Here is a 14591-nt window from a genome sequence, read left to right on the forward strand (position 1 = left end):
AATATAATAGACAACAGAAATGTTGCAATATAGTGTCATTGTTTAATCAAAGGTGTCATTCATTAAGGTTTAGTTAAGTATTTGAGAATATTAAAGAGCATCATTCGTTACACAATAATAAACATTGCTTCCATTAAATGGTAGGTGAGAATGGACATGGGGACAGGAGAGGTGGCGCTGTCCGCTTCACCAGGGCTGCAGCTGAACAACCTCATCGAGCACAAAGTGTCCATCAAACTTCAGGATTCCAAATTGACCATGATGATTGATGACCTGTTCTCCACGTTCATCCCTTTGGACGAATCCAATGATGAACTCAATGTTGATTTAGGGATTTGGCTGGGAGGCACAGGAGACTTGGACACACCCTACCTCAACAATGCCATTCCACCATTTCGCGGTTGTATTTCCCATGTCAATTTTGAGTCTCACCAATTTGATATTCTTGAAGGTGTGCCAACAGACTGTCACGACACCAAGGAGTCTTGCAGCAGTGAGTTTGAGGCTGGTGATGGGGAGGCCACCAGCTTCATCAGCCCAGATTCTTTTGTGTCCTTCCCTACCTGGAGTGGGGCTAGTGGGAGTCCACGCACTCTGGAGTTCCTCATGAAAACCACCATTGAAGATGCCCTTTTGGCTTTTCACCCTGGACTAGAGTCTGATTTCATTGCTGTTGGTTTGGTCGCAGGCAACCTCAAGGGGGTGGTGGACCTCGGCAGGGGCATGTTGGTACTGGACAACGCCAAAGTGCAGCTAGATGACGATCAATGGCATAGAGTTCGAATTCAAATTGACCAGAGTTTGTTTGAGATTAACGTGGATAGTCAGATTGCTTCCCTCCCTATAAATGAATCTGAGAGATTAGATTTAGTTGGTAATCTATATTTGGGAGGTATTCAGGGCAAGATGAAGGATGTTTTCAGGGAGGGGGGGTTCTTGGATCGCATGGAGGAGATGGTAACATCAGAAGCTTTTATCGGATGCTTAGGTGAAATAAAAGTTAATCAAAAGGATAGAAGCCTGCAAGATGCTCTTGTGACCAAGGACGTTCATGTAAAATGCGAAGGAGAGGACTACGACTACTCAAGTTATTACGACGGTGATGCAACCACAACCACAGCCCCTGTCAGGATCCGATACGTTCATGTGGACCCCAATGAAAGACACTGCCACCCAACAGACGACATGCCTGAGGAATACCAGAACATCACTAAACTTCTTGAAATCAACTCTTTGCTTGTGCCTGAGGGTGGGGAAGCTTTTTTAGATGTTAACAACCTGAGCCCCACATTTGACTTAAGTAACGTTGGACTCCAACAATCTCAGATCATCTTCACTCTTAAGAGTGATCCTTGGTATGGACTGCTTGATATGAACACCAACAGTAGACGTACGAAGACGTTCACTCTCTGGGATGTGGCCAACAAGAAAATTAAGTATCTCCATGATGGTAATGAACAATATAGAGATCAAATCCAATTAGATGTCGTAGCTCAGAGCAACAGCTACCTCCCAGACTGCTTCAAAAGTCCCCATCAGTATGTCCTTCCAGTTGATATAATTCCTGTCAATGACATACCTCAATTTAGTGGAGAAGACATTGCCATCACCCAAAATGGACGCACTCGCTTCAGTCCTAACCTTATACACATTTTAGATTCAGACACTCGCTGTGATGATATAACAGTAAGTATAACTTCTGAACCTTCCAGAGATGTGGGTTTCTTGGAAAATGGACAGCAACCTGGGGTAAGCATTAGTGAGTTTACTTGCAGGCAGTTAAAAGATGGTAATATATACTTTGTCCACCAAGGTGGTAGTGGAGCAGGAATAACTCTGCATGTATCTGATGGTCAATCAATAAGTCAATCCACTTCTTTCAAGTTGACCATCACACAACCCCAACTGAACCTTGTGACGAATACAGGCCTTCTTTTGTCTCAAGGAGGCCACTCCACAATAGGGTTAAAAAACTTGGCTGTCATTGCTCAACCCCGTAATGGAGATATAGTTTATAATGTCACACAGGCACTAAGATATGGAGAATTGCAGATTATCACAAGCAATGACGTGTATAAAAAGGTGACATCCTTTCACCACTCGGATTTGGAGCAAGATCGTCTTAGGTACGTTAGCACAGATTTATCGGAACAGGGCAGAATTCAGATTGAGGAAATTCAATTTGACATTCATCTTGGACAGTTCTCCATGTGGAACAACACCTTCTTAGTCCAAATCACCCCCTCACAAATAGAAATGTCCAAAATGGTTCCCCTACAGCTGACAGGCAAGAATCAGGTCATAAAACACACCGAGCTACAGGCAGAGGTAAAAGGAAAGACTGTAGACTTTGAATCTGTGAGATATGTCCTCGTCAAGGCCCCAAAAATGGGTACTCTCCAACTGATTGGCAGGGTGCTGAATGAGGACGATGGCTTCACCCAACAGGACATCTGGAATGGCCACATCAGCTACAACCTCCAGGTGCATGAAGCTGTTGACAGCCAGGACCAGTTCAAGTTTAAGATCCTTGTCGAAAACCAGTACTCACCTGTGTATACCTACCCAATCCAAATCCTTGCTGACTCTGACGTTCCAATCATGACAAATGAAAGATTGATTGTTTTAGAAGGTGGGGAGAGTGTTCTGAACAGAGACCATCTCTGGGTTCAGACATCCAGCTCAACATCCTTTGTTTACCGGGTGACACAAGGCCCCAAGCATGGTCGACTCATCAGGGAGGCCCCACATGGACAGCCCAGGTTTGAAGGTGCAATCAAAATGTTCAGCAATGAAGACCTTTTGCTTGACAGGCTAATCTACAAACATGATGGCTCAGACAAAAGTGATGATGAGTTTCATTTCTTCACATTCAAACAGACTTCTGTCATCCAAACAGATGGTCCAGAATCCGTGAGTGGAGTTTTCAGAATAACCATTCAGTCGAAGAATGATCATGTTCCGATCAGGGTTGTGGATAAAACCTTCAACGTGGTCCGGAACGGCAAGCATTTGTTGACTACTGATGACATTTTATTTACAGATGAAGACCCGGGTTTTAATGACACCCAGCTGGTCTACGTTCGTGAGGGCATCCTCTCAGGATACATAGTCTCAAACTCTGACCCATCCCAGCCCCTCTTCCGTTTCACCCAAGCAGACCTGAGGGAGAAGAATGTTCTGTTTTTGCACCATGGAGCAGACCGTGAACGTTTCCAGCTTCAGGTGTCTGACGGCCTCCACAAGACCAGCGCTCTTTTCCAAATCCAGGCGGGTGAGCCCTACTTGCATGTGGTCAACAACAACATGGTGGTCATAAATCATGGTAGCACCAAGACCCTTGACACCTCACTTTTGAGTGCAGAGTCCAACATGGACATCAGAGATGCCAGTGAGTTCCTCTATCAGGTGATATCGCCCCCTACAGATGGAAAGATCATAGTAAGCGGGATTGAGGCTTCTCAGTTCACCCAAGAAGATCTGAAAAAGGGTGTGGTGTCATATGAGCACAATGATGAGAGCACGAGATCCAATGACTCTTTTGGTTTCATTGTGCAAGCTAAAGGTCATTCTGAGGAAGGCACTTTTAGGATACAGATATTCAAGCAAGGTTACGTGTCTGAACCTGAGGTCATCATCAATGAGATCCTCATCTCCTACGAGGGAGAACACAGTGTGCTGGACCAGGATCATCTGAGGGTATGTTCACATCAACCTGAATCACTCATCTCTTGTTTGTTATCTGTTTACAAGTCATTATCCTCAGGTAACATTTGTTCTCATAACATTGTATCATGACCTGAGAGAAATGTATGCTTATCATGCTTTGAAAAAGGATAGAGATTGTAACAAGTACAATGGATTTCATGCAAATATGATTCCTCAAACAACTGTATTGATGTATATATTTATAAGTCCTTTTCTTTCTGTGTCCCACAATTAATTGGCAAATTGGCAAAACTCACAAGGTTTTGTTGTGAAACTGATATTATCATGCAGGCATGCTATGTATGTTACTGTATGTCTGTGTTCCTCAGTTTTAATTAACTGCATTTAAATGTGCAGATCTTCTTTCTTTTTTTTACATTTGATATTAACTCTGTCATACATTTCACTTATCAGCTAGAGCAAGGCCATCTCTCCCAGGCCATCCTGCCTGAACACATGGTTTTTAGCATCAAGGACCCTCCTCGCCTTGGTCACGTGGTCAAGCTGACTAACGACTCAGACAGCACAGCTTCCCCAGTCTTGGACTACATTGATTCCTTTACCCAGGAGGACATCAACAGGGGGATCATTCTTTATGTGTCTGCATCTGTTCAGGTACCTGTCAGACCTCGTGGTGTGGGCCTACTTATTGCTACATTGTTGTTATTTTTGCACACAATTCAGTTTCATTTTTGGTCTCCCAGGGCAGTGATGCCTTCACGGTGGACGTCAGTAATGGTTTCGCCACAGTAGAAGACCTGCAAGTGAAGATAGACATTGTGCCTCGGCTCATCCCTGTCCAGACCGCCAACTTCACTGTGAAGGAAGGTGGTGGGAAGGCTATTTCCACGGATCTTGTCAATATCTCACACCCCTTCTACAGTTCAGCTAATGTGGAGTTCATTGTGGAAGAGCCACCTCTGCATGGAAATATTCGTTACCATGGTGGAGATGAGCAAGACCTCAACTTCTTCACCTGGGAAGAGGTGGGTGCAATTTAGAATCTACATTATTTACATATAGAGGAATAAGATTATATTTCTAAACATTCATTATTTTCTTAATCGCATGGGACTGCCAGAATAATATCCAAGTTACACCACAATCATCTTATATACACATTTTGAGGAATTCCTTGAACCATGTGGTTGGGAGGACCCATGCTTGGAAAGAATGAAACAGACATGAGTCCACTCATGAATCCAGCCTCTGCAGTCCAGGAGGACCAAGCCGCACTAGTCACAAGCATGGAGCTCTCCTCTCCTCTCTGTACTTCTGCGAGGATTGTGGAAAAACTGACTGTGCCCTTCGAAAGCCTAGAGCCAAAATAAACGGGCTCAGTATATTCTTGTAATAATGCTCACAGCTCTTACCCCATTCCCTCTCAAAGACCCCACTGTGCTGCTTAACTCAACTGGGACCAATGCATAGCCACGATTCAGCTACATCTGAATAGGGATAAAAAATAATGCAGCGGGGTAAAACGAGGAACATAGACATCATGTACATGTTATACTGGCAATGTTTGTGACTTTAAACTGTTTTATGGGGCATCTTTCTGTTACTCCTCTGTCCCTTGTTCCCATAAGTCTGTTAAGAGGACATACCAACTCCTCCAGACGATCCGCCACATTGCCATACATCTCAAAGTTTCAAGGCAGGACCAGAGTGCAGTTCCCCTAAATTAAAGGCGGACGCGCTTTCACTCATTATTGGACATGGATTGACCAGAAAAGTCCAATAGTCCACTCTTTGTTTATTGTTCAAACAGAGATTGATTGTCTCACTCACTTTTCCCAACAAGTAATGACAAAGGGTGTTTTTCCAGTGCAATGGCAGACATCTGGCATCCATTAGTTTCTCGTTGCACTCTGGTGCAGGTCCCTCTCATCAATAAAGACTGACTACTTCCCAGGAAGTAGAACGAATGGAAAATGTGTGTCACGCAGTGAGCTGCGGCTTCTGTGTACTTCCTCTAAGGAGCAGGACTAGGCTTCTGATTCACATAGTAACTATTTCACACTCATCTTGAGAAAGCACTTTTCATTGGTGTAAAATATAAGAATCCCTATGGGATGTATGAGTGGATGTGAAACAGCAAAACTGTATTTTCCCAACATGATTGTGGCAGGATTGACAGTCATCTTAAAGGCTTTTCCTTCCTTTGCAGGTGAAGCTTGGCCATGTCTACTATATGCATGACAGCTCAGAGAGTGGTGAGGACAGTTTCACCCTCTCCGCCTCAGTCTATGAGATTGAGCGTCGCAGTATTCCCTTTACCCTCGCCGTGACTGTCATCCCGGTTAATGACGAGCCACCCAGACTAACACGAAACACTGGACTGGAGGTAAGATGGTTTGATTGATGGTAAGAAGTATTAAGATGCTTTTTAAAACCACTATTACACTTTCAAACTGGGACTGTAGCAAGTTCTTGTCAATTATAGTAATCTAACTAGTGAGATAACTAGGCATTAAATTCCCATCATAGATGGATGACTACTTATGAATAAATTGGTTAAAATCAATTTGAACCAATCCCTTGTTGAACCTCATCTATGCATTTGTCAGGAACTTGGCACTGTTCAAAAACAATCATTTAATATTGAGGTTCATGCATTTTGTTGCTTGTGAACTTCTCAAGTCAATAAGAAAGCTTAAAAAGCGAATCCTACAGTGAAGACTGGAAGATTGTTGGAGAAGGTTAACCATAATCATCTTGCATATCTGGAAACCAACGGTGTCATTCAGTCCTCTCTGTTCTGTCTGTGGTTGAGCGTAGTCTTGGCAACGTGTATTTTTGGAAAACCAAGATGGTGACACGGCCTAAGCTCCTGGCATAGCCAGGGCGCCAGCCAATCCCAACATCTTATTACCACAAAATGTACATCTTTATACATACATGTTTCCTAACACAGTCTGAGTTTACTTACATTAGTTCCTCCTACCTGGGTTGTGTTGCTGGTTTGATTTAAAACAGGATATGTTTGTACTACAGCAGATGAACAGACATAATGAACAACATTGTCATGACACACTCGCCATAGATGCTGCTTGGCTCCAGAGGACACAGCTGGTCTCCATTAGGTCTCTCTCATTCCCTCTCTCTCTCTCACTCTCCTTTTCTTTACATGGCTATAAGTATGTGTGTTATACTTTGCACAGCCGGCATATTAGGTCTCTCAAACGTACATTTTGAGTGCTTCTTTCTCTCTTTTCTGTCTAGTATTAATGTGAAAGATAATGTCCTATGCAGAATTCACCAATTCAATCATACACAGTCAATAGCCGTCTCAAAGAATCTCCTCAAATTTCTATTTCCATTAGTCTATGAGTTGGATATGATGCCAGAAAGGGAATATACCTTAATGAGATGCATTGTAACTTCAGACATGCTGCTCCCTCTGGTTGATACACTGCCAACTGACAAGCCGATTCTCTTGAGTCTCATGAACCCTCTTGACAATCACTGACAGCAGCTTTTGTTAGCTTAAGGGACATGTTTTACATTTCTCAATATTGGCACCTTGCCACTCCTGTGTATGATGCAATGATCGTGATATAAACAATCAATTTCCAACTCAATTTCTTTTCAACTAACATACGAACCTTGGGTAGCTTGCTCGTGATTGTGAGGGGATGTAGCCATCTAGTGGAATGTGACATAGAACAAAAAATGACTCTTTTTCTTCAAGGGGAACATTCCCAAGTATTGTATTTAATTCCCATTCTATTATTTAAATCACGAAGGGTCAGTGTCATTTGATTTGTACATATTGTTTTGCATTAATTATGTTAAAACAAAAAATTATGTATGTGTACAAATAGTGCCTATTTTGTACTTGATATAACATGAACACACAAGCAGCAATCCAACATTAAGCTTCTGACCAAAGCCATTTAAGATATGGAAATGCATTAACAAATATCACACATTTATAAAACATTAAACATTTACAAATGCCATTGGTCTAGAGAAAATTGTGTTTTTGTTTTGAAATTATTTTATTTTCATGTCATGCAAAGTGTCCAACCCTCATGGTAAATATATTTCATTTAAAACTTAAAGGTTATTTCTTAACTGAAATAACTATAGTTCATAAACATTTTATGAAATCCTTAAATGTCCTTACATAAATTGAGACTTTCATGTTATCATTTTTATTTAACCTTTACCTATCCTCGGGATCCAATGAGATGGATGTTGTCTTCAAGCTTATACAATGGTGATATGTTGTAGTAGAAGACATTCACAAAATATGTATGAGTAAGTAAGTATGCATGTGATCATCTGGGTGTTTCTGAAGCTGCTTGGTTACCCTTCCTGCCCTTCCTGGCGGACATCTTTGATCTTGATCCTGTGAGGGGGAGAGAGAGTAGGTAAACAGAGAAGAAAAGAAGGATGCCTTGAGAAGATCAATATGTTCTGACTGCATGCCTGCCCAGTCTTCATCGAGTTGATCCCAGTTATTTTAAACATTCAGTAGACCTGGTCAATCTCTTTGAAATGATGTTCAATTTTGCAAGTGGAGCATCAGAAGTCGATAAGTCCATCAAAACCCCTTCACCAAGGGAGAGTTCCTCTTCTTATACAAGACGCCTCATCTTCTCCAGTCCACACAGTCTGCCATTAACATTTCATTAAGCCATTTTTCCTCCCATTAACACTTAGTACTTCTCTCTTTTAAATGAACCTTATTTGTAGACAAATGGATAAAATTGGAGTAGATTTTTTATGTACAATCCTGAAGTGTAATGTCACACATAATACGAAACGTTCAAACCCGTCACTGTTAACCGTACTGTTGCTTTGCTTCTTGCTTGTTTGTTTCAGCTCCTGGCTGGAGAGGAGGCAGACATCACACCTAACATGTTGAACACTAAAGATGCAGATACCCCTGCAGAAGACTTGGTATATTCTGTTGAGTCCCCAACCAATGGAAAAGTAGCCCTGAAAGAATCCCCTGAAGAAAGCCTCCTAAACTTTACACAGGCTCAAATTACTAATGGAGAGGTGATTTTCCTCCACGAAGGTAAGGCTTATTAGATTGTGACATTGACCTTTCCTGTTGTTGTGTTGAGCAAACAAACTGTGACAGCCACTTGATTGAAAATGACTGACAGACAGATTGTTCTCTCACAGTTTGTTTAGGCTTGCCAACACGTGCTAATTGCAATCACAGCTACAGCAATGAACTGTGTCTGCTTGACAGGGCTGGATTCCGGAGGCTTCAGTTTCACCGTGACAGATGGAGAGCACACGTCACCACTCTACCGCTTCGTCGTCACGGCAAGAGAGCGCACCATCACCATGGAAACACAGGAGGAGCTGATGGTATTTCCAGGTGATAATGCTTGGTTCTATCTGTGCTGTATAATATTTGGAAAAAATCCCATTTTCCAAAAAATCAGGCTTACCCAAAACAGGTTTTGAAGGTTATGAAACAGTAAACATGAATATGATTAATTTGAGATATACTGTAGTTGTTTGCTCAGTTAACATGAGTGGCGAGTGTTCCCTACTCGCCTGAGAATATTAAGAGAACAAGTCCGTTTTTCCACTCTTCCAGGAACAAGACAACTTATCTCCAGCGCCAATCTGGGGGCAGTGACCAACGAGGACGGACATGAGATCAGCTACTCTCTCATACGGCCGCCTCGTCTAGGAAGACTCATCATAGCAAAGGACAAGAATCTGTTTGAGGAGATTAACCACTTTTCTCAAACAGAGGTATTGTGATTCTCTACAAATTCATTTAAAGACGCCATGAGACCAAGGCCTATGTCATTACTACTGTTATCAAAGCTTATCGCTAGATTTGAACATGACTTCTAACACAGTGCTCCCCCCCCCCACACAGTTGGAGGCAGGTGCTGTGTTCTATGAGCACCAGATGCCTGAGGAACCCTTCTGGGTGGTGAGAGACTCCATCATGCTCCTCCTGTCCTCGCCACCAGCCCCGGCGGTCCATCATGTCCTCCCCATCACCGTCTCCTACTATGCAGCTAACCGCAATGTCTCCTCACAGCTCTGGAGGAACAAAGGTGGGTTGGGACAACTAAAAAGTGACACGTGTCTAAAGTACTTTCACTTGAACAAAAACAAGACAGGCATGAAACATGAACAACTGTCGAACTAAAGGAAATTGCAAATGTGACGTGTTGTATTTATTTATTTATTATTATACAATGTCATTTATAATTTGAGAATTGCATTTATCATTTGATTTTTGTCGTAAAACATTCTTGCACGAAAAACGATTTGAATGGTTTTTCTCTTCATTAGGTCTGGAAATTGTGCAAGGTCAGAGGAAAGCCATTGACAGTACCATCTTGGATGCCTCCAACCTGCTGGCAACCTTATCAGAGTCAGAACGGGTGGATATGGATGTGATGTTTGAGGTTCACCGCTTCCCAGCCCATGGACAAATTACGCTGGGAGGTCTGGATCTGCCCAGAGACACCCCATATTTCATGCAGGAAGATGTTATGCAGGGTGACGTGGAATATGCCCATGATGACTCTGGAGCCTCTTTTGACAGCTTTGGATTCCGAGTGCGTTTGAATTCCCAGGGTCATAGCGTGCCGCTGCCTGCTCAGTCAGTGGTCCTTGAAGAAATCTTCAACATCTCCATCCGCCGCCGTGACTCCAGTCCCCCTGAGCTGCTCACTTTGGACATGCTCTTGGAGGTTCTCCAAGGTTCCATGACCATCCTCACACAGAAACACCTCAACACCAGGGATGAGGACAGTACCCCCGATGAGGTGCTCTTCACCGTCACTAAAGCCCCGACCAACGGGCAGCTGTTGGATACGCAGGTGATGGATCCCATCTCGGAGTTCACCCAGGATGCAGTAAACAAGGGTCAAGTTGGATTTGCCAGTGATGGCAGCCTGGTTGATGGTTTCATGGAGTTTACAGTGTCAGACGGGAAACACCGCACAGAGTCTTACACGCTTCACATCGGCGTGCTGGCACGGAAGCTAGTTCTGGCCAAAGCTCTAGAGATCCAGGTAAAGCAGGGAGATGATGAGACACTGGTGACACAGGACATGCTTAAGGCTACCACGGGAGGTCCAATCGAGGAGGACATCCTCTACAAGATCACCAACGTCCCAAAGTTTGCTGCTGTTATGGTGGATCGCCAACCCACTTCTGCCTTCACCCAAACACAGATCAACGAAGGACGCGTTAGTGTTCGTTTCATCAAGTCAACGTCACCACGAGACAGTGTGGCCTTTGTGGTCAGGAGTCGAGCAGCCAATGTCTCGTCTGTCCTCAACATCACAGTCAAACCACTTGTCAACATTGCCCAGAATCCTCTCATACCGCGCGGTGCCACTGTTCAACTGGACAGGAAGCTGCTGGATGCTACAGCTCTGGCCAATAAGACCAGGTCGTCCCCGACGTTCAGCGTCATCCAGCATCCTCGAGGGGCTCGTTTTGTGAGGGCTGGAGGGTCTGGAGACGGCCAGCCTGGAGGGTCTGGAGACGGCCAGCCTGTCGACATGTTCACCCAGAAGGAGCTGGACGAGGGTCGGGTGGCTCTGGAGATCCTGAACAGCACGGAGAGATCACAAGGTGGTGTAGATCAGGACGAGGCTCATTTCCTCCTCAAGGCCTATGGGGTCCCTCCTGCTGAATGTGTCTTGTCGTTCAGAACCTCGCCCTACAACGCCTCAGGGGTATACCCTGTCACACTCCTTAGAGTCCCTCCAGAGTCCAATTGGATTGACAGCAATGACCTCCCCGGTGGATATCCACTCACCACTGCCCCAGGCCCCCGATGGAGGGGGAACATGGACTGGCCCCACGGAGACAGCCTCACCACTGCCTCTGCTGACTCTGCCTCACACAGGAAACCAGTTCTGTCACGTCGAAACAACCTCTGGTCCATCCTCATCCCCATCCTGGTCATCCTTCTCCTGCTCCTCGCAGCGATGTGTGCGTACTACTTAGTGCGTCGCAACAAGACTGGCAAGCACAACGTACAGATGGTGGCGACCTCCAAGCCCAAAAATGGAGAGGTCAGTACTCAGGAGACTTTTAGGAAAACTGACCCAGCGAACAGCATTCCTCTGTCCAACATGGACTCCAAAGATGCAGATCCAGAGTTACTGCAGCACTGTCGGACAACAGACCCGGCCATGAAAAAGAACCAGTACTGGGTATGAAAGCCCAACGCCTAAACAGGAAGTGGTACATCCTAGTAGTGTTTGGAATGTGTCCCTAAAGCATTCCCCTTCAGTATTAAAAGACCTCTTGCCTCAGTATTATTAAGAAATTGGGTGTATGTTTTGAAAATAGTGGTCATTTGTATTATTGCAAATTATTGGTGTGCTAAACCTCAGGTCTTAAAACACTGTATCACGATATTGGCAAACAAGAGGCAGGCCATTGAATCCAAGTGTTTCTCCTTGTCTATTTATTGTAGGAAACCTGTCTGGCATTTCTTGTCATTTTCACAGTGCACAAATAAGGACATAAACATGTTAAATGTTTGCAAAAGTATGGTGTGTGCTCTTAAAACGTATTCTGTATTCTATTATATGCCCGTATTCATTCTGTGCAGACATATAAGGGTCAAAGGTTTAGCAGCTTATTAGTAGTTTTGATTCAAATAAAGTGAATATGTTTGTACATAATTCAGCTCATTGAGGGTTATCCATGTGTTACATGTGCTATCCATTTCTTTTTGTTATCTTCATAACTCTTCAGCCGAGACTTTGTCAAATTTGCTGTATTTATACAATATTATGTAAACTTTCTACCAGCAGAGAAAATCGAAAATGCTCTAGAACTTCAATGTAGTCATGTAGCCATGTGCTTTCATTCAAAACTCTTTTAAATTCATGAAATAATTTGTAAATATATAGCATTTGCAAATTATGATAATATTTTTACCACTTTTACATACTTTTGGTGTATTCATGCAAAACTGCTTGCTTTGAATCACTGGACTGACTTCTGGCACTGACTGAAGATGACATGTTAGCCCTGGCAGCACAGCGGCTACCTTCACAGCCTGTGTGGACCGGCATCAGCAGTAAGGTCATTCAACACTGTTAAAGTAAAAGGTTTCATAATTAAGATTTTATAAATGCAATGGCTTACGGTTTGCTTGAGAAGAAAGCACAGATATTTCTACAGACATTCAAAAAACTGCTTGACTGGTTTTAAGTGGTGCACTTGTTACATTACCTACAGTTTTGCATTCTGACTTTTTAGTCATGATATAGTATTGCGCTCCATGTTTCAATTTGAATGAGAAAAGTAAAACGGTACATTCTACACTTTTACAGGATATGTTTATAGATGATCAATAATTGAAAAGCTGTACCCTTAACAATTTACAGTTAATATTTTCTAGATTACACGGCTTTTGGGGAACCTTGAAGAGAATGTTAGAACCAATTTGTATGTTCATGTGAGCTCAAATAAACTTGCTCCACTCAAGCAATGCTTTTGTTGAAAGTGGTTTCTATTAGAAATGAAAAAAAAAGTTATATATGGTTCTGGACATAATAAAAACTGTATTATTGTATGTGTGTGCAAAAACCTCTATTCAACATTCAAACTGCAATTAAAATCTTATATTGTTCAATTGTTAATATTTAAGTATTTGCTTAAACTAAAGAGTGAAACTGATTCACTCAAGAAATAGGAATTGAGAGATTTAATTAGATTGTTTGTATTTGCTTGAAAGAACATTTGTGGCTGTCTAAACCATGTTTAATAATTGTATATGGAATCATCAGCATTTTGAAGCCACCAATCATCTAGTGATCTTAAAACCTTCTTGCTAGAAATTATAATCTGATGATTCCTGGAGGTGCTGATTATTTCAATAATTTAAATGTTTTAGTGTGTCATACACTTATTTGGACACTAGATGGAGTAAGGGTGCAAGAGTGATTTTCCAGAAACAAGACAAGTCCATCAGCATTTAACAACCTTGTTTGAGCAGTCGTATTATTCATTTTTTCCTACAAAGGTTTTTGGTTTCTGGAAATTCCTTCAAGGATTGACTCTGTCTCAACACAGGCCTTGTGGCTTTTTAATCATGTTTTTTCTTTTCCTCTTGATGGTCCCGCAAGGTATTTTATAACTGTGTATTCAGTCATGTGATATGTTAATAACTTTCGGTATTCGGTATAGTCAGTGGCTTTGATCAGTTGACAGATAACACAGGCTTCTGAAATCATACACCGTGTTCCATTTAGACCTAATAATTGACCTTATGGGATCATATCAATCACCGATGACAGCAGATTGCAGTGGTATGGTTATTTGTGAGGTGTACAAAGGCATACTATCTTCTGAGACCTAATGTCTCAAACTCAGTGCTTCATGTGGCACAACAACATGCTGTCCTAACAACAGAGGACCACAGTCAAAAAGCAGCACAACATTTCCAGCTGACCAACCTGATATGAAATCATTAAAGTTTGAACATACAACTAGAATAATCCTGAGCCAGTCGCGTACAGCCTTGTCCTGTGGACGACGAGCCGTCGAGGGTGGACAGATGAGCACCTGCCCCTCTGAACATGCTCTCTGTGCAGCTGTGTGTGCATGTGCTGTGAGCAGTGAGCGCATGGCAGCCGACACAGTCTCAGTGTGTCTGTCCGTGATTCTTACTCTGTGGTTGATTGCAAGACCAGGAAGCCAAGAAAAGCACAACTCAATCTAACATAACATCCCCCCACCCCCAAACCCATGGCCAGGAGAATGGGTTTGGCAGGAAATGACTAGGGTGGACGCCATGACAAGAGTGCTGGATTTGACTCTTCTGATCTGGGCTGTGTTGTCACGGATGCCAGCTGATAGAGGATGAAGGGGTTGGGAGTGAGCACAGACAGGAAAAGGTCTGTAGCTATGAA

General features: G+C 43.0%; 1 protein-coding gene across 2 annotated transcripts in view; it reads left to right on the forward strand.

Annotated features, from left to right (window-relative positions):
• The window catches only part of cspg4 (chondroitin sulfate proteoglycan 4), a 29750-nt gene extending 16586 nt beyond the window's left edge, over positions 1-13164 (forward strand). For both annotated transcript variants that reach the window (XM_047033910.1, XM_047033911.1), the window contains exons 3-11: positions 145-3699; positions 4123-4323; positions 4413-4694; positions 5879-6055; positions 8542-8740; positions 8921-9052; positions 9278-9438; positions 9569-9752; positions 9994-13164. In XM_047033910.1, coding sequence (XP_046889866.1) covers positions 145-3699; positions 4123-4323; positions 4413-4694; positions 5879-6055; positions 8542-8740; positions 8921-9052; positions 9278-9438; positions 9569-9752; positions 9994-11882 — 6780 coding nt within the window. In that variant the 3' untranslated portion in view covers positions 11883-13164. The remainder of the gene's footprint in view (positions 1-144; positions 3700-4122; positions 4324-4412; positions 4695-5878; positions 6056-8541; positions 8741-8920; positions 9053-9277; positions 9439-9568; positions 9753-9993) is intronic.
• Positions 13165-14591: the final 1427 nt, after the last annotated feature.

Source organism: Hypomesus transpacificus, chromosome 14 (genome assembly GCF_021917145.1).
Source record: "Hypomesus transpacificus isolate Combined female chromosome 14, fHypTra1, whole genome shotgun sequence".
NCBI lineage: Eukaryota > Metazoa > Chordata > Actinopteri > Osmeriformes > Osmeridae > Hypomesus > Hypomesus transpacificus.